General features: G+C 36.4%; 2 protein-coding genes across 8 annotated transcripts in view; one reads left to right on the plus strand and one right to left on the minus strand.

Annotated features, from left to right (window-relative positions):
• LOC113238285 (apoptosis-stimulating of p53 protein 1) overlaps positions 1–10,645 on the plus strand; it is a 468,812-nt gene extending 458,167 nt beyond the window's left edge. For 2 of the 7 annotated variants that reach the window (XM_026475120.1, XM_026475117.1), the window contains 10 exons: positions 1,221–1,411; positions 1,525–1,699; positions 1,883–2,731; positions 2,894–3,238; positions 3,331–3,972; positions 4,049–4,131; positions 4,442–4,557; positions 4,785–4,886; positions 6,503–6,705; positions 10,418–10,645. In XM_026475120.1, coding sequence (XP_026330905.1) covers positions 1,221–1,411; positions 1,525–1,699; positions 1,883–2,731; positions 2,894–3,238; positions 3,331–3,972; positions 4,049–4,131; positions 4,442–4,557; positions 4,785–4,886; positions 6,503–6,705; positions 10,418–10,450 — 2,739 coding nt within the window. In that variant the 3' untranslated portion in view covers positions 10,451–10,645. The remainder of the gene's footprint in view (positions 1–1,220; positions 1,412–1,524; positions 1,700–1,882; positions 2,732–2,893; positions 3,239–3,330; positions 3,973–4,048; positions 4,132–4,441; positions 4,558–4,784; positions 4,887–6,502; positions 6,706–10,417) is intronic. The other 5 variants (XM_026475122.1, XM_026475123.1, XM_026475119.1 and 2 more) reach the window with 5 other exon arrangements.
• A 4,073-nt stretch (positions 10,646–14,718) lies between these two features.
• On the minus strand, positions 14,719–19,320 carry LOC113238325 (odorant receptor 85b-like). Its single transcript, XM_026475164.1, has 8 exons — positions 19,188–19,320; positions 17,390–17,575; positions 16,918–17,107; positions 16,590–16,686; positions 16,399–16,488; positions 16,084–16,172; positions 15,533–15,599; positions 14,719–14,781 (listed from the first exon to the last, which is right to left on the minus strand). The coding sequence occupies exons 1-8, from the start codon at positions 19,318–19,320 to the stop codon at positions 14,719–14,721; spliced, it is 915 nt and encodes a 304-aa protein (XP_026330949.1).
• Between the last annotated feature and the right edge of the window lie 1,019 nt (positions 19,321–20,339).

A 20,339-nucleotide genomic window follows, 5' to 3' on the forward strand; every position in this document is an offset into this window, starting at 1 on the left:
TTTCAAACAAATCAACGTTTCGGGCCCTCTACAGGTCCCGATTGATTGACGTGGTACAGTCATCAACCAGTTTACTCTACATCTGTTTTACAAATCATTTTATATTTATTTAGATTTAAATCCGGAAAAATAGTTTCATCTCTTAGATGTAACAATCGCGAAAAATTAAGAACCCGATATAACTTAATTTATGTATATTTACGGAAAACTATTGTTAGCCATTTTTATCGCAAATTACCTATTATAAATTTAAAAGCGAGCTGACATTTCGTAAACTTTGATGCTTGGTAAACTATTCTTTTAGAAGAAATTACTATTTGGGTGACAACATAACTCCCATGAAATATCAAAATTTATAATTCATATCAAAAAAACTTAATTCATAATAGTTATATATTTAAAAAATATTCTTAAATGATATAATTAAATACTAAGCGGACTGGTGTTGTTAGGGAAATGCGTGAGAAAGACTTTCTCATTTAGTAGGTATATTATAAAACTAATTATGAAGATTAGACTTTGACTGACATATTAATTTATATCGATCATATTTGCTTCTGTTCGATTCTTCGGTTCTTTCAAAATTTTGCATGAACGCCGTAGTTTCTTACTACGTGATAACTTGTAGCTTAGCTACAAGTTATCGTGATAACTTGTAGCTTAGCTACAAGTTATCACGTAGTAAGAAAATTAAATTACTCTATAAAAAAAATTGTCAAGATGGCATCTCGTTTGAAACTCGTAGCATCGCCCCGTCCCAAGTCGAATAGTAGTAGTTATTTTCATTAAAACTAAGAGTTAAAAAGTAAATCTATAATGTAAACTAAGCTATAATGTAAATTAAGCTGGTTCCTATAGCGTGGTAAAAACGTTTTCAAAGAAGAATAAAATATGTATTTTCGGTGAGTTAGTATTTCTTTCGGCAGTACAGTTTTTCCGCAGAATTGTAATTTGAATAAGCTCTTGATGGTTCACTACTGATTAATTTTGTCGGTATATTCTGTATTTATTTTTCAATAACTCATTTTAACGCTGCTAAGTTAGTATTACAGTTAGCCACAGTTCGCTGCAATTTCAATTCTTTTTCGGAATCTTTATGATTTACAAATAATTGCTAATAAAGATCTACTGAGATTCTATTGATTATAGGTACCTAATTGATAATATTGTACGTATTGCGAAAAAATGTCTAACAAATCTGTTTTACGATTCCATTACAGTACCGCAACAAACTGAACGAGCAACAAAACGGCAGACTGTCAGCGCAAAGAGCAGCGCTAGGCGCGCGACAGGAGGAGATGCGCAGTATCGATCGGCGCGTCTCCGAGCTGCAGGCGCGACTCGTGCGCAAACGCGCGTTGAATCGGCAGCTGGCGGCCGCGCATCGGCAACCACAACCGCAGCCGCAGAGGTAAGATGCCAACGTATAGAATTTTCTGCTTACATAATTGTTTAGAATGTTCCTCTCCATTTATTTTTTACTTATTATTTTTTAAATTATAATATAAACAATAAAAAGAATAGTGTGAACATTTTCAGGATCAGCAACCCGACGCCGATGCAACAGCTGCCTAACTACCCAGCTGGAGGCGCTAACAGTCAACCAAAGAACCAAACGGCGCGAGGCAATATCGCTGCCGTCGAGCCGTACAATCACGTGCCGCATGCACCGAGTCTCAGCCATAATACCAATTTCCAGGTCAGTACCTTTATATTGCCAAATACAAGACCAAGCAATACTAACGTGGTCTGTTTGATACAATAAAGCCAACTATATTTGAATAAATAAAAATATTTGTGTACAGAAAAAATTATCTTTCTTTTGTCTATGGTAGAAAAAACACTTATGTACGCACTAATGAAAAACTTCTCCAACTTTCAGGCTATGAAACAGAACGTAATACAAAACAACGTGCCATTAAAGCAGCTGACTCAAAGCGAAAACATTCAAACTCAATTGACGCAAGAAGCGCACTATTTGCAACAGAAGCAAATTATTAATCCCCTGTATAACGGCTATCCGCACCTGCAACCGGGTCATCAAGATGGGCAGTACCAGGGACAGTACAACAAACCCGATATAAACTCTTTTAGTCACGTTCAACAGGGTATAAGCAACGCATACGACCAAAAGCCAATGTTTGATCATATCAACAAGTACCCTGATTATCCAAAACAACCTCAATACAGTCCCAACAGTACAAGTAGCTCTAACAGTAATCAAACTGGAAAAGAGATGAAAATAAACGAGCAAGAGTTCTTACCAGAATTCGCTGCCAGCAAGTCAGATCCTAAATATCAAACTCTGCCATACAACACAAAATTCCCACAAAGCACGAACGGAAAACTAAAACCCGAAGTTAACAGCAAGAGCAACGAGAATCAAGATGCTAAGAATCAGAATGCAGTAAACGTAAATCATATGACTGTACATTCAACGCCACTGTCGGTTGTGAATAAAAGTTTGGCGACTCCTCTAAGTCAAAATGAAACTACATATCAAAATGATCACACATATCAATTGCAAAAATCTGACTCCTCTAGTAGATGTAGCCAAGAGGGGAAAGAAAACCATGCATATCCACAGAATAGTAGGCTAAGTCAGAATAGTGTTCAAAGCAACAGTGACAGCGTCAAGAACAATGCTATGAAGAGTCAACAAAATTCTATGAAAGGTAGTTCACCGAGTTTGGGAACAACTACAACGTCAACAAGTTCTATGGGCTTTGGAGTAAGTGGAATAAATACTGTTTTGCTTCATTTGCACATCACTAACGAATCTTTGTACTCGCATACTTGTTCCCACTTCATAAATCATACAAAGCTTGTACCATATATTGCTTCTACACTCCATTCATTGTAAATATCATCATCATCATTCCATTCATTACAGAAGCCCGTGTCGACCGTGGCTCCAAAAACCGTACAGGTATCGAGCGGAAAGCCATCACCCATATATCAGACATCATCCACAAAGATCCAACCAGTCCAACCACAAACAGTTCAAGCACAATCCGTACCTAATCATGTAGCTAGTAACGTGACTTCCCAACCCCAGATCGTTAGAAACACGGCATCAGGGCTGTCTAGTTCGGGAAGTAACTTCAGTGGGCAGAACACGTCGCAAAGCCTCGTATTGTCTCCACCTCAAAGTGCCAGTACACCTTTATCCACTCCAGATATTAGTAGCACAGACAAGTCGCCTAAGCCAGCGCTACCTCCAAAACCAACAATCAAGGTATGTTTTGGAAATATTCTTAACTAACAACTCTTACCTAATAACTCTTCTGTAGTGTAAACAAAACAAATAAATTAATTTTAACCTTGCAGACACCGCCACGCCAATCGGTGAATAACGATGCAGGGAATCAATCTGGTGACATACCAATTATACCAGTATCAGACAACAGCAACGACAGCGAGCCTCAAAATCAAAAGGAGACAAACAACGGGAATAACAGCAATGAAATGATTATTAAAGCCCGTCCACTAACTATTCGTAAACCACCACTAAGTGAACAGCCCAAATTACGCAACCTTAGTAATGCAAAGAACGGAATAAGTGTAAGCATAAACCGCAGAATCGAAATGCCACCAGCATTCTTATTCCCGGAAATGGATCATCTGATTGATGCGCCTAGTGAAGTACAGAACGGCCTAAAAGAAAAAACGAAACAAAAGGACGAAGTAGATAAGGCATTATTAATTAACAACATATCTTTAAATAGTGATAAGCAAGATGACAGTAAAGAGAACATTGTGTCAGATATAACTGAGCAGATCAACGCAGTAGATTTGAACGGTCAGGATTCTCAGGGGTCTGAGAATGTACTGAGGCGATCAAAGAAAGGCAACTTGAAGCAAGGAGGCAAGGCACCGTTGACGAGGCGAGTAAGCTTCGATCCCCTCGCACTACTGTTGGATGCTAGTTTAGAAGGCGAGTTGGAACTCGTTAAGAAAACAGCAACACAGGTCAGTATTGCAAATTTTTCATTGTCACCTTTTTACAAAGAAAATCGGCAATAGATTAATTTTTGATAAATTGCAGGTGCAGAATGCAAGCGCTGCAAATGACGAAGGGATCACGGCTCTCCACAACGCTATTTGTGCTGGACATTTCGAAATTGTCAAGTAAGTGTCAACAGTCAGCACTCGTTAGTAGCTTTTGCCACGTTATTAATAATAATATGTGCCAGACAACCACACCAATTAAATCATCTGGACTCACTAGGGAATTCCCAGTACTATGAGTACTAAAGCAACGGGATTCACTCTGGGGCACTTCCCAAAACACCCAAACTAGAACAAATTTAGAAAATTTCATTTCCCCACTTAGTCTTACCAGGAATCAAACATAGGACCTCCGCATCCATCGTCCACAATGTAAACCGTTAAACCACCGAGGTTGTCATTTTATATTTGTAACATTCCGCTCTTTTAGGTTTCTCGTGGAACTTGGCTGCGATGTGAACGCCCAGGATTCAGATGGCTGGACGCCTCTACATTGCGCTGCTTCTTGCAACAATTTGCCAATGGTGCGCTTCCTCGTCGACAATGGTATGTTGATTTCAACATAACTATGACGGCTCTGAATAATTTTCTTCGGTCTCATACTAATCGCCAAACATTGGTGTTTGGCGATTAGTATTTGGTAACGCCATCTATTTATAATTTGAAGAAACAATTCGCATCTTACCAGGCTTCTTTCCCAAAAGATACATTGTAGTTGAAAAACTAAATAGCGCCATCTATGTATATTGAACGATAACGCTTGGTTTTTTCAGGAGCGTGTATTTTCGCAACTACGCTGTCTGACCACGAGACGGCGGCTGAGAAGTGCGAAGAAGACGAAGAAGGTTTTGACGGCTGCTCTGAATATCTATACAGTAAGTTCATGTTCACATAAATGAGTAAAACGTGGGCACTATAGAGAACCATAAACTAACGTAATCGACATTATCTGGGATCAGCGAAACGAGACCTACAAACCCCCTCTAATCAGTTTTTTATATCCTATTTAGTACCTAAATATCAGTTTTATTGTTAAGCAAAAGTAGCGTATTTGACAATTTTATTATATATTCTTTATTGTACAAAGAAAAGACACGTGAAACACACGTTACAATGGACATATACAAAAGTGAGCTTATATGTATAAGAGATCTCTTCTAGCCAACCCTAGCCGTGGTGCAAGAAGTCTGCGGGACTAATTATTGTACAACAAAATTTAAATTTAAATGTGAATAAAATATAAATGATGATAATACACATACGACAGACATACATACACACGTGAACTTTTTGAATTTTTCAAATAAAATAAATAACATGTGCCAATATTTCGAAAGTTACCGATATGCAAATGCGTTAATTATGACAAAGGATAGAAATGATATTTTATAATTTTTTTTAACCAATGTCATTTCAACTTTTACCCGACTTCAAAATATCTTCCCTGACCAGCAGATTAAGCTCCGCTTCATACGCAGTCCGCAGAATACGTGAGCTTACCGATGTTAGTACTGCTAGACTAGTTTACTTTAGTTACTTCCATAGTATAATGTCCTACGGGATTCTCATGTGGGGTAAAGCGGCAAATATTCAAACCATAATTGTATTGCAAAAACGAGCGATTCGTTCTGTGTACCGTCTAGGCTCTCGGGTTTCTCTCATAGAAAAGTTTAAGGAGACTGGTACATTTACTCAAATATTTTATATGCCCGTAAAAATATACATAATTTCAATAAGAAAGAAGATATCTATAATATTAACCTTAGAGCCAAGTCCAAACTCATCGTACCACGATTTCGTTTAACCAAGGTAAACGACTCTTTTATGGGGAACTGTATACGTTTTTACAATAAGATTCCGGAACATATATTAAGTTTATCATTTCCTAAGTTTTAAAACTACATTAAAAATATTTTGATCGAAAAGTCATATTACAAAATTGGAGAGTACGTGTTGGATAAAGATGTATGGAAAGACGACACGGCTGCAGAATCCACGCAAATTTGATTCAAAGCGTATTCCATAGCATTTAAGTTTATTTGAAAGCAATCCCTAGAGTTTCTTGCTCGTTCTTCTCATGGAAGTGACTGTAGTGAATGAGCAGTAAGCAGCTTAATGTAATGTAATGTAAATTTATTTTACTTATGGAATAAATGATCTTTGACTTTGAAAAATATTCTCAATGGAGGAGATTCTCAATTCGACTATTTTTTTTTTGTATATGTTACGCGATTATTCCGGTATTTGTGAACTGATTTTAATGATTATTTTTTGTTGGAAAGAAGGTACCTCCGTAATGGTGACATTTAAATTTGAAGAAAATATTTCACCTCTAAAGGTGGATAAATCCGGTTTCGCGCACTTTCCGTTAACGCATACAATAAAACTTGGCAAATAGATGTAATTTAATAAAAAATCCGATAAGCAAACTTTTGAGATCGGTCTTTATTTTATTAAAAAAAGTTATAATAATCTTTTTTTTTAATTCCAGGTGTCCAAGAGAAGTTAGGTATAATGAATAATGGGATAGTATACGCAGTATTCTCCTACACCGCCGCCAGAAGCGACGAGCTGTCTTTTGAGACTGGCGCTAGACTGCAAGTCCTAAGGAAGGGAGACGACAACGAGAGAGAATGGTGGTGGTGCAGGGACGACCAGGGAAATGAAGGTTATGTACCCAGGAACTTGCTTGGGGTGAGTGGTTTCTTTTAGTACAACTTTCTTATTATATGGCAAAGCTAATGTCCACTTGCACTAAACACATTTGCGCAAGTTACGTACTATGCCGCCCTAAACATTTGTAAGTAATGCAGAAAATGTATCTACTATTACGTCGTTTAATTTCTTTTATTTCATCGAAGAACTTAAGAGGTCCCAGAAGAAATATTTGCATGGCCTACATTTATTTCTCTCGTGAGTTTGGGTGTAATTTATGGTTGTCTATGTGTGTCTTCATGGCACCCGCGGGTTTTCCCTAGTGCTATATGTTGAGTGTGTGCGTTATTATTAAAAAAAAACCATCCAAATATTGAATTGAATCCCTAGCGACACGCAGTATCGAAATTTCACAGGATAATTAAGCACTACTCACACATACCAACGATCGCTGGCATACACACGCAATTTATGTTTTATTTTTATTTATTTATTTCATTCAGGCAACATGACCCATATAATATATACCTTAAGAACTAACATACACACTATGTAATAAAACACTATTTATTTATTATTTACACGTATGGACTGCGACGTGTATCTTATTCAGAGTGGCGGCGGGCGTGGGTGTGTATAAAACAAATGTACGTAGACGGTCGTATTGGCTCGGCCCGCCCATACCTTTCATAGTGCTTGGTGTAGCGTCTAGCCTCTATTTGCGAGTTCGACGTGTGAATCTACCCGCTCGTAGCCGCTTCGGCATTGTGAAACGCCAAAACCCGCGCCTGCCCGCCCGCGCCTGCACTCTGAATGAGCCCATAGACGTCAACGTTTATTGACAGTCAGTCAGTGTCCTTATTTGCTACAATCATTTAATAACCTGTAGAAGAAACGTTTATAAACATTTGCATTAATGTACAACAAAAATATCTGTCACAGCGCATCAATCGGCAAAAATACGATCCTCGCACGAATATGTTATGTAGGTACGTCTTACACCAACGCTTAAATTGATAATACACTCTTGACACGATGCATTAAGAGAATGCAAATGGCATTGCAAGCATTGGTTTACGACATATTTAAGTGCAAGTGGACATAAATCTCTCTTTTCATATTTTTATTTTCCGATAATAGGTTTGTATCATTGAACGTTTCAGCTATCACTGTAATTATATCGAGAGATGTAAAAAAATTGACGATCACGATAGGTGAACCCAATACCCTCCTTTACACAGTCACTCTATCGCGCGAGATCAGGAGCGTACAGGTTTGCGCGCGGGAAAGCCTGCACGCGCAATCATATGCGATTAGGGGGAAGCGGGGCAGATTGGTACACTTTTTTTTAACTTTAATTTTGGGTTACTAAATGAAATTATAATGAATATTTTTTTCTACCTAATTGATGATATAACTAATAAACATTACTAATTTAATCTTTTCTTTCGTAAATAGCATTGAATAATTGAAAAATTTTGATTTTAACAAAAAATGGGAAGTGTCAATTTCTGCCCCACCTGTGGGGTACTTTGATACATCGCTTGGGGCTAGTGATGAAAGAAACCCAGTCTTTTAAGGCCTTTTAAAAAACCACGAATTTGTAACGCCTCACGACTAGTCTAGTCTTTTAACGCTCAATTCTTGAGTCATAAGACTAAAACTGAAGACTAATTGGAGCCGAAATATTTTGACCCTAGGAAGCTTAAAAGACTTATCGGACTAAAACGACTGGCGCCTTATAGCCTTGGGAGTTTTTTTTTTTTAAATAAGGAGGAGGAGGAGGAGTACGTTTTAGAAAGGAGTCGCGAGTCATGAGCCATATGTCGTGATTTTATTTCTATTCATAAGATATTTATTTTACGATTTTTTTTTATCCATCATAAAGTTAACGTAACTTTGTTCACAGAAGCCAGTAAATTATAACCAATTCAAGAATTTGTTTTTTGGGAATTATTTGTTCCTTTAATATAAAAATGAATGGATACAGAACCCAACAGTAAAAATATTTTATCTTATATTTTTATATAATACTATATTATATTTTTATTTATATAAAGATGAATGAAACATATATTTATGAACGTATTAAGTGAAGGTCCACAGTCTCTGCCTACCCCTGAATGGGTGACAGGCGAGATTTTTATTTATATGTTTATTCTATGTATTACAGATAAATTGTATCTCAGTACTGTGCACGGGTTTCTAAAGAAGTTTATACAAAAATAGTACCAGGACTTCATAATAAAAAAGTGGTTACAGACCAATATTACACAAAATATAAAAAGAGCATGTTAGAACTGAATTTCCATAGACTTTTAAATATTGGTTGTATTTCATTATTTTAATTTACTTACAGAAAAAGTATAGTATGCAATCATTACATAATTCGGTCTTAAAATCTTGTACCTATTGCTTAAATCACTCTTTAAATCCTAATTTCTATTATAAGTAAATAAACGTGATTATTTACTACATACTACGTCATTTTTATTTATAAACGTCGGGTTTAATAAGACATAAAATAGGTTCTCTCGAGTTGTTTGCAATGGACTCATTCCATTGCAAACAACTCGAGTCGTTTCAGTTGTTCAAGTCGTTTAAGTCGTTTAAGTCTTTTAAGTCGTTTAAGTCTTTTAAGTCGTTTAAGTCTTTTAGTATAACGACTGAGTCTTTTTAATAAAAACTCGAACCTCCAGTCTTAATTTTAGAGTCGCGTCCTGCAAAATGGAGTCGAGTAGTTATGAAACGCCTTAAAAGACTGAGTCTTTTTCATCGCTACTTGGGGCACTTAGAATGTGTGAATCAACGTAGTGTGCCATTTCTGGTTGCCACGTATTATCAGCATAATGTGATCGATCAACTGTTCATAAAGTATGACGCTATATGTGCCTCTATCAAGACTTCTTTCTAGGGCACCATTTTAAAAGTGTTCTTTGTAATGTTGTCTTGGAAGTAGAAATACAGGAGAAAGAGCTAACTATAGCGCAAAATGTCACGAGTTCACCTCTTTACAATAACTTGTTGAAACAGTTTTACATTTTTCGTACAAAATAACTAATAGGAGCACTTTGATACGTACCAAACTGCCCCACTCACGAGTGTATAAAAGTACCCCACCGGCCAGTTTAGAAAAAAATATTTATTTAAAAAAAATCATTATATATTCTCTCAGTCACATCCATTTTCAGTTATTGAAAACACTAGTTTAGCCTGTATTGAGACATAAAACCCTGTAAAGTGAACAATACTGCAGCGGCACTCGTATTTGTGTCCCTTATTTTTTTAGTTAACGGCTGTGAAAACACTTTGTGGCCTGTCGAACGTAAACGGCTTACTGGTGAGCTGCACCATCGCATGTCTATTACTCATACGTACAAAGGCACGTTTTAGTATTATCACAACTAATATTATGTTTGAAGGTACGGAGATGACGCAGTGGTATGAATTTGCCCCCTGTATCAAAGTGCCCCGCTTCCCCCTATTTGTTTGAATTTTTTAAGCTAACGTTCTTTTGCACGCGATTGCTCGTGTTCGTTTTTGTTGCAACGGAAAGAGCGTCCGTGTAAATCTAATAGCGCAGGGCGCGCGCGCGCGTCGCGCGGTATTTCACTTTTCTTTCCAACGTCTTTACACGCGCGCTCACTCTGTATCACACGCGATAGAGTGTCTGCGTAAAGATTGGTAATCTTGATTATACGAGTTTTATTTCTTTAAATATGTGTTTAATATGTGTTTTATTTTGTTACAGTTATATCCAAGGGTAACCACACAGCAGGAATAAAGAAGGATATAAGAAAAGGCTTAAGATGATGACCTGATTACATTGTAAATACAACTAGTTCGTTTTATTTTTTATGTATTTATATCACTTGTAATCTAAATAAATATAGATATTGTATACAAATTTATCAGAACTAATATTTTGTAAATATTTAAACACTAAGTGCAAAACGAATGAGATTATATTGTACATTTTATAAATACATAAAAGCGAGTCATCATTATAAATTGGTCATAAAGTTTGTATATTGTCCTTAGGTCTGCAAATATTGTGAGATATTATTATTACATATAAATTGACAATACAATAATGAAAAGTTTTTTGTGTTTATTGTTTATGTCCCTTAATACGTCGTATAAAAGTATATAGATACAAAAATAATTCGCGTCAAACTAATATTTTAATTAGTTTATTTTTTATAATCCTGTTTATTTTTGAGCAAAAGCTTCATTTCATAGAAGCAATATTAAAAATTAAATATTATCTTGCTATCCATCACCTACTTGTTAGAATTAAAAACAACATAATTTAAAAGTCGGGAGAAATATTTGTATGGCCTACATTTGTTTCTTCGAGAGTTTGGGTGTAATTTGTGGTTGTCTATGTGTGTGTCCATGGCATCCGCGATACAGGGTTTCCCTAGTGCGAGACTGAGGGTCGTATTCTAGAACTCGACTCAATACTCAAGTCGGAACTTGAGTATTGCAGTGGGCACTGAAAATCATACTCAAGTCCTTGCCATTAGGGTCGTATTTCCAGTGCTTGAAATCATACTCAAGTCTGCTCAAATCCTGACTTAAGCATTGAGTAGAGTTCTGGAATACGACACTATGAGTGTGTGTGCGCGCGTGTGTTAGACTACTTGTATATATTGAACAACGATTCAACTGAATTTTTACTTACTCCGCTCCAATAGAACAAGCCCGTGAGTTAAGGACTATCGACAAACATCAGGGCCGTGCCCGGGACGTGGCCGGGGCGTGCTAGTTTGTATGAACTGCGGCCCCGTCCGGCGTCCCGGCCCGGACACGGACATGTGTCAACGAGTTCATACAAAATATACGCAACGATATTTTTTAAGCCCCTGACGGAGCACGGCCCGTCCACGTCCCGGGCACGGCCCGGATACGTGTGGATAGACCATTACACAGTGACCGACTCAGACCAGAGAATAAAAAAGTAACGAGAAAGGACATCCTCCGCCCCTCCCCAGCTTTAGATACCGCACCACGCCCCGCACATTGACGGTCACATTGACTGAACGACAATAAGTCTGTCAGTGAACCTTTTCGCACTAAGGCGGCTTTGATATTTGAAAATTGTTTTCATTGTTTTCATAATGAATATTACGAAGCTTGTACGTTAATATATAACATCATTGTACGTTACTATTTATATAATGGTCGTGAATTATGCCCTGTACGGCTGTTTATCTTCATCTAACCGGGATAAAGAGAGGAGTTTCTTTCGCTTTCCGAAAGATGAAACGAAGTAAGTGAAAAAAGTTATGTCTGCGACTCATTCAGTTTATTTTGTTTAATTTTTTTTTTAAATATATATAATAGACACACGCTTGGCCACAATCTCACCTGATGTTAAGCGACGATGTGACCGACGATGGGACGCGTTTGCCTAAAAAATGCCTATTCACTCTAGCCTTGAATAGCCCCAAATTGTACTTTTCGGGAAATACAGATGCCGGTAGAGCATTCCATTCCTTTGCCGTACGCATCAGAAAGGAGGAAGCAAAGCGCTTAGTGCGAATAGGTGGAATATCAACGACATAAGAATGGAGTGCTCCGGACCTTCTAGTCGACCGAAGGAGGAACGGTGAGGGCGGAACCAAATTGAAAAGTTCCTGCGCACACTCCCCGAAATGTATCCGATAGAAAACCGACAAGCAGGCTACTTTTCTGCGATGATCGAGATTTTGGAGCTTCGACTCCACAAGAGGATTATTGTTAATAAGTCTCTTTGTTTTACGCTCCACCGAGTCCAAGGCAGCTAACTGGTATTGGGCAGAGCCGTCCCAAAGGTGGCAGCAGTACTCCATACAGGATCGAACTTGTGCTTTATATAGATTTAAAAGCTGTTCAGTTCATTTATTTATTTATTTATTTATTTATTCAGGATATTCCACATAGCAATACACTATACATTAAATTTGAACATATTCGCTTAAAACTAAGTGCTTCTATAGTTAAGGAACATCACAGCATGCATACAAAAAAATAAATTGAGCATATAGTTAATCCTTCAAAAACTTATTATTTTTTTCATTAATTTAGTGCAGAGTAATATATAATACAGATCATATTACAGGTTACTTATATCAATAAGACGCCGTGAGTTCATGAACTAGTAGACAAAGGTTCTCGAATGTTCAATTTATAGTATGTAGTGAATAGGTATAATTATTAACTAGGTAATGATAAAGTTGGACAATCAATTTCAAATATCTTGGTTATCTTATTTAAACGTAGGTACCTGTCCGAAATATAACATTGAAAGTGCTTTTAATATTTAAAAAAATAAATGTTCAATATTATTCTAGTTAGTGAATTAATGAAAAATATAATACTGTATCGATATAAATATCTAACGAACATGTGTAATTATTAGGATTCTATTAATAGAATTATAGATAACTGATTCGCGTTACAAATTTCGCTATGTCGCCGCTCTTATCACGTAATAGGTACGAGAAAGTGCTTCACGCACGTATTTGCGCGTGTTCAGATAGGGTTTTGCTGTAGTAGTAGTAGTAGGCAAATAACTTTCGTACGTTGTATAGAGTGTCCGGGATGTGCTTATACCACATACAACAAAACACACACACTCACCTACACGTACCACATACATTAAAAACACACATATACCCCTCAATTTTGTTTCTTCATTTACTTGAACTCACAATGATTATTTTTTTGAGCTAAACTGTAGAAGCGAGGGTCTAGTGATTATAGTACGAACACCAGACTCATAAAGACTAAAATTATTATTAAAAAAAAAATAAAGCCTTTAATATATAGTTCCGTAGCACCGTAAGTATGATGTAAAAACTTGACACTATTTACTTGAGGATACTGGACGGTGTGATTCACTCATCAGTTCGAACTTTAGATTTTCGATGGTAACTTACTGTTCATATATCTACACTACACCAAAAATTGCAGTAGAGCTCCTTGTGAAAGAGTTTGTCCGGTGAAATATTAAAGCACCAAATGTGAGCATTACTGTGGTAGCCGCAACAGCACCCTGAAGATTTTTATATATTGGATGCGCAGAGATTTGTAAGCTCTTTGAGTGTGTCCGATCCACAGAAACGACGAGTAAAAAGAAGTGCAGAACACTTTAAATACCGTTTTTTTTTAACTGTAGCTGTACATCGAAATCTGCGGGCTAGTTTATTCTCCCGGACTGACAACGCTCTGCGTTCCCTCTTTATGTCTGCATCATCTCTAAAGGCTTCGGTAAGCAAAGGTCCAAAGTTTTGAATAGAATTGTTAGGTCTAGAATAGGTATGTGGCAACATTCACCGCCCAAGCAACAGAAACTTCGAACTGTTTGCCCTTGTATTCATGATGCTCCGCCGGGATTACGTCGATGATTTGGTCAGAAAGAATGGGTATTACAATAACGCCACATTTTAGAGCGAATGTAAATGAAAATATAGAGGAGGTAGGCCCAGACGTACAAATCGTGATCAGATTGAGGGTATCCCACAAAATGCCGAGGTTAAAAGAATCAAGAATAAACCGGTCCCGTACCAGGAAAGGCAAGGAGTTTGTCAGGGGAATGGGAGTCAGGCGTAGTGGTATATATGTATTTGGTGAAACAGTCTGAAAATTTGTCCTTTGTGTTCACGATCTATCTCTTTAAACTACTTTGTTGTTATTTATTTTATGTGTCAGTTTTATTGCGGACACTAAAGAGATCAATAAACTCAAGCAAAACTATACAATTTTTCAAGTAACACTTTTCATATTTCTTGTTATTTTGTGTACAACTATAATTAAGTACTATTAAGTGATTGTCAGCCTACTAATAGTGTTAGGTGCCTAGTAAGCATTTAATGTCAATCCCAGCTTTGCGCCATACACCAAGAAAATATGGTCCGAATATGAAATATGAAAATATATCGAAAAATTATTTTGTTATTTGATAAATTTTATTTTATTCAAATTGATTTAATAAAATTTGCTCTGCCAGAGTGGCGCTAGGCCTATGTCAAGAGTATTAAATCTAAATGTAAGTGTTACTAATTATTAATTTCGAGACGCATATGCACAATTCAAAATGGAGAGATACGACCATGCAGAACTTAAAACCTGAAAGAAATAACAAACAACATTATTAGCAAAAAATAATGCTCTTAAACAGGTTAGTATACTTGGTATCTATTCTAATCGTATCGATGGCATATATTATAATGCTTGCCATTGTGGTGTAAGGATTTGCCAATCGGGGTAAGGTACTGGCCTTACCCCGGTACTGGCCTTACTTGCTCAAAGTGCGTCAGACGTACGGAAAAGGAGAGGAGTAATAAAACTTCATACTTTGGATATAAACAGTTGGGAGAACTCAAAGGCGAGATCTGAGATCAATTTTCAGTTGAATCAAGTCTTGTGTTAATGTTGGGGAAAATATGGAAAATCCTAATACAAGAGAACCATGGTAGCCCAGTGGTTTGACCTACCGCCTCTCAAGCAGAGGTCATGGGCTCGAATCTGGGTTCGCATCTCTGAGTTTTTTGGAATTTAAGTGCGAAATTCATCGTCAGCTTTAAGATGAAGGAAAACATCGTGATGAAACCTGCACGTGGAAGATAGTTCACAACCCTCGGAAAACGTGTAAAGTCCCCAACCTGCACTGGGCCAGTGTGGCGGACTATGGCCTAAACCTTGAGAGGAGACCAGTGCCCAGCAGTGAGATGTATAAATGAGGTAATAATGATGACGATAATGGAGCAGCGTAGTGAATTATGGCCCAAACCTCTTTCTTGGAGGAGACCCGTGTCCAGAAATGGGATGTATTTGTTTGTATTAGAATTCATACATGATTAACCATGATGGTACTCACTTTTGCAAATACCCTAAGTGTCAAGTTTGTAAATCCCAATACACTCAATTGGGCAGGCTTTTGAGACCTGAAAATTAACGTCAATATAGTTCACACATTCCTACTAAATTAAAAACAAAAGAAATTAGTAAGACAAACACAAATTCATTGTTCAAAAACTATGACTAACAATGTAAGTGCTCTGTGTAGTGCATTACAGAGCACTTATACATCTGTATTTGTATTATAATAGTATAAACTATAATTAATAATAAACCTATAATTGTATGTAACACGGTAATATACCCGATCCATATGCGTACGGAAGAGGAGAAAAGGAAAAAGAGAACCGAAAAAGAAAGTCTAAACGTTATTGGGTCCATGACATTATAAGAAAAGAGAAGTCGAGGGAGAATACTGGACTAAAGTCCAGTGAAATATTTTCACAAAATCATAGCCAGGTAATAGAAACATCACATTGATATTCAAGACAAATAAATGTGTATAATTTGTCATAAACACATAAGTTAGTGATGGTAAAAATCTTCAGAGAAATAAAGCATATTTGGTACCTCAGAATAATAATGTAGATGAATTTCTTGAATTTTAAGTCGGCGTCATACCATTGAGTTCTGTAAGCAGCCTCTGCTATGTCGTAACTCTGAAAAAATAGAGTAACGACAACCTGCAGATATAAAAAGCCATCATGTCAATGCCAACGTAAGACGTAACACGATGTGAGCTCGCAATTTATGTAGTAATACGTACTACGTCAGTTCACAAGTTAAATTCCGCGTTTATACGATAAGTTTTTTGCACGTAAAAAATTAAAGTAAGTTTTGCTACACTAAAGTTACAGTATGTATTGGTAGATTTAAAAATCTTACCATATCTGCAAGCAACTGCCCAGGCCAGGACAAGTTTAACATTTCAAAGCTAATGACAAATGTAGCCACTATGTATTTCTTATCTATTGCCTGCAATTACAAGTATATTCAATGAAATCGTTGCGAAAATTGAAGATAATTATAAATAGTAAATATTGTTCTCTGGCATAGTATAAGAGAAAGATACTCACCAAAGTCAAGAATGCAAGGAAACCAATAATAAGTGAGGAAGAAACCACTGATACGAATATTGCTATACCGAAACATTCGTTCAATTTCTCGCAGAGTCTGAAAAAGATGAAGACGTTTTATAGTCTGACAACGATGGGTATTAGGGCGAGCACGACAGAGCGCGTCTTGCGCGAGAGCGACACACCTTTTTTGGTGTAAAAAAATATTGATTTATCCGTAACATAATTAGAAAATTTGATTATGACAAGGAAAGCAGATTTGCCATCGCAATCAGAAGTCGAAACAATGGGTCAATAAGACAAAATATAAAATAGAAAATTGTCTCACCTCAAAAGTTTTTGATGAACTTTAACAATATTCTTAAGTTTATCCTCGTCAAAGACTGCTCTTCCATCGCTGACTTCCAGAACATTCTCTAGATCAATTTGTAGCCAACGCATCATCATACTAATATTACAGGTTAGGATGGTTAACATAAGATTACATGGTGCATGCACGAGCATGTGTAAACATGTACCTAGAAAAGAATTCGCAGAAAGATTTTCATGTGTGTGTAGAATTGACTACGATAATGAAAAGGTTATTGATTATTTACCACTAATTTATAGTTAATACTTTTAAATGGTAATTATAAGTGAGATTTGCGCTCTTACAGGGTATTAGATACACCTGGCAAGCTAAAGTTATGAACCTGTAACGTGTAAGGCTATGAGCTAGTAACTAAGCACTGGTGATAATTTTGTTTGTTAAGTTGTCATAATATTTAAACTTAAATAATAAACTCGATGGCAATACTTACTGAAAATTATTTCAAAGACAAAAACTAGTAGATACGAGTAGAGTGTCGTGTTATTTTGGCAAAAGTAATACATTTTGAACGGAAATACAAAAACGGTTCCATCATTCGCGTATTGGTCGTACAGCGTTAGAATCAATGCAGGGGTGTAAAAAGCGACAATTGATAACAAAAACACTACAGCATTAGCTAAAACAATTAAAAAATTGGTTACAAACAGTATATTGAAATTTCAATAATAAAAACTATTTATTTTTAGGTAAGTAATCATGTGACGGTGTAACCTCCTTACACCGTCATCTCACCTTTTTATATCGCCTCTCTTCGCTTGTATCCTATAATTGTTTTTATTTTACGTGTATTTAAATTTCTAATTTGAATTGTTCCATCTTCCTTCACTTTCATATTTTGTTTTCGTACCACGGTCACTCCCAGCTCGACCGCCACAACAGTCGGAGCTGTTTCAAATTCCATTTACTAAAATTTTATTTTTGATTCTTTACCAAGTCATAATACAAACATATAATACAACTTGTCGGAGCTAAAGAATTATCAAAAATTTGCTGCAATAGTTTTTCGACCAAAAATGAAGCCATAAACCCGGATGTAATGGTGCCGCCATTGAAACCCTGGCTATTATTACACGAATATAAAGATTTGTACAGACGCTTCCTGACGTTTTCTGCTTTTCAATTCGGCGCTTTTCAATTGTTACCAAACTTCGAAATTCGACGAAAATCAAAGATCGATGACGTGGGTAATCACAACATGGGGTTAAGGTGGAAATGGGCGCGACATTTAGCTAGGCGAAAAGATCGATGATGAACCAAAGCTATTACGGAATTTCGGCCAAGAAGAACGAAAAGACAGTGGGCAGACCACCGGTCCAATGGTATGGCGATAGCGTCAGATTTGCGAGATCGAGCTGGATGCGGATGGCGCATGACCGTGAAAGTTGGCGCAATAAGAGAGACCTACAATTAGCAGTGGATTGATGTGATATTGATGCTGATGAAGTAATTATAACAATTACAATAATTCACTGTTGACATCATCAACAATGAGTTCTTAATTTTTACGCGATTGTTACACATAGGCTTAGAATCAGCTGTGACCTGTAAAGAACCCAAAATGTTGGTTCGTTTGAAAAAACAGACAAATTCGATTACGAAGAAGAAGCTTAATTTTATAGAAGTGATATTGTGTTACGCTTTGCCCATTTAGTTGCGGAGTTGGATTTTATTTAGCGGTAATATGTATTTGTTATTATAAAGATTAGTTCTAGTGATATCAAACCCAATCGTAAAACTTGATTGTAATGATTGTAACGTATATATTACATTATAATATTTTAACTGATATGTGCAACACTGCTCAGCATTAGTCCCTTTTTAAATTTTGTTTTGGCGGCCTCTGTGGTCGACAGGCTTGCACACTTTGTTTTTCGTCGCGGTCGGGTCGGGTGAATGTAAAAAACTAACTTTTCTATATTGTCTCGGCTCTGAGTGTTTGTGGTACCGTAATTGTTTCCCATTTCCATAAAACAAGTCCTTTAGTTACTTACTTTGGGATCAGAGCTACTTAAGTGATGTTGTCTAATATTTACTTATGATTTATATTTAACATTTAATAAAACGTAATTTATTAAACATTTAATTAAAAGTTATGTAAGTCGAAAGCCTGTAAGAATATAAAGGTATGCGCTATGTTGTCACCTTTTTACTTTATCTCAAAGTTGTCATAAAATAAACCTATATGAATTAAATAAGATCGTAAATACCGCGAGTAAAAAATGCCATACGCCTTAGCCAATTTTTCTTAATTTCTTCCTTGATTTTGTTGCCACCAAGATCCGTCGGCCACACCTCAGCGACGTCGTACATTAAAGCCTTCATTTCATTCTTCTTGTATATAAGTGAGAGAAAACCTACCATATCTAAAAAAATGCATTATTTAGTAAATAATATAAAAAAACACTATAAAGGTTAAATGGTTGGTTTTACACACATACTTGGATTTAAATTTCACTTAAAAGATTTATTTTTGTGCCAAAAAGTAGGTGTCCTTCTCTTAGGTACCATCTACGTCTATACCAAAATTCATCAAGTTTGGTTCAGTGATTTAGGCGTGAAACGTAGTAACAGAGTTACATTCGTGTGTACAATATTAGTTTGGATTTTCTTACACATGGCAAATTTTCTTGTCACAAGTTCAAGAAGTGTAATGATAGAATACATTGAAGTAAACTCACCCTGAGTAAATGTAATAGCAATCGGTATAGCATCAGCATAATTAAAAAATGAAGCTCTCGACAACTCCATCATTACATATATAGTAACTAAAATGGTCATCAACATAGACATTACAGTTGTAAATACAAGTAGGGCATATTTTCTTATGAAGCTTTTATTGGGATCGTCAAATATATTAAAACCGGCTATTTTAAATAACTGCGTAAGCATCGAGAAGGTTTTGTTTAAATCTAAAGGCAAGTCATTCGACGACATTTTTGTACGGATACTTAAAACAAATTGATTCGTTTTCAACCTCATTTCCGTATTAAATTAAGTGCAATTAGATGGTATAGCATATGCAGACGTTCACATTGACGTTTTTAAAAGCAGTTGCACAGAGAATATAGATTATATAATTAAATATAGTAATAAAACGCATATTCTTTCTCATATTGTTCAAAGTCAGATGATGTCTACTTTCTTTACCAATTTATATATTTTACAATTTGTATGCGTCACAACCAAACTTCCGCTATCACTACTTACCATCCATTTCAAATTTTCACAGCAGTACCACCTGAAATATAACAGCACGAAGAAATCATCGCGCAGAGCTCGTATAGCGAAAGAGCGCGAAGAACTCCTGCACCTTCAAGGCCAACTCGCCGCAGCGCGTATAGCGCGTATAGAAACTGAAGACTCTGATACTGACGAAGACA

This window comes from Hyposmocoma kahamanoa, unplaced genomic scaffold, assembly GCF_003589595.1.
Source record: "Hyposmocoma kahamanoa isolate Upper Pololo Valley unplaced genomic scaffold, ASM358959v1 95, whole genome shotgun sequence".
Classification (NCBI taxonomy): Eukaryota; Metazoa; Arthropoda; class Insecta; order Lepidoptera; family Cosmopterigidae; genus Hyposmocoma; species Hyposmocoma kahamanoa.

Excerpts from the sequence above, each read along its gene's own strand:
- LOC113238325 (XM_026475164.1), bottom strand. The coding sequence starts at position 19,320 with ATGGTAGGTTTTCTCTCACTTATATACAAGAAGAATGAAATGAAGGCT. Across the intron at positions 17,108-17,389 it reads TGTCTTTGAAATAATTTTCA|GTACATGTTTACACATGCTC; the intron begins GTAAGTATTGCC and ends ATTCTTTTCTAG. Across the intron at positions 14,782-15,532 it reads CACTTAGGGTATTTGCAAAA|GTTTTAAGTTCTGCATGGTC; the intron begins GTGAGTACCATC and ends TATTTCTTTCAG.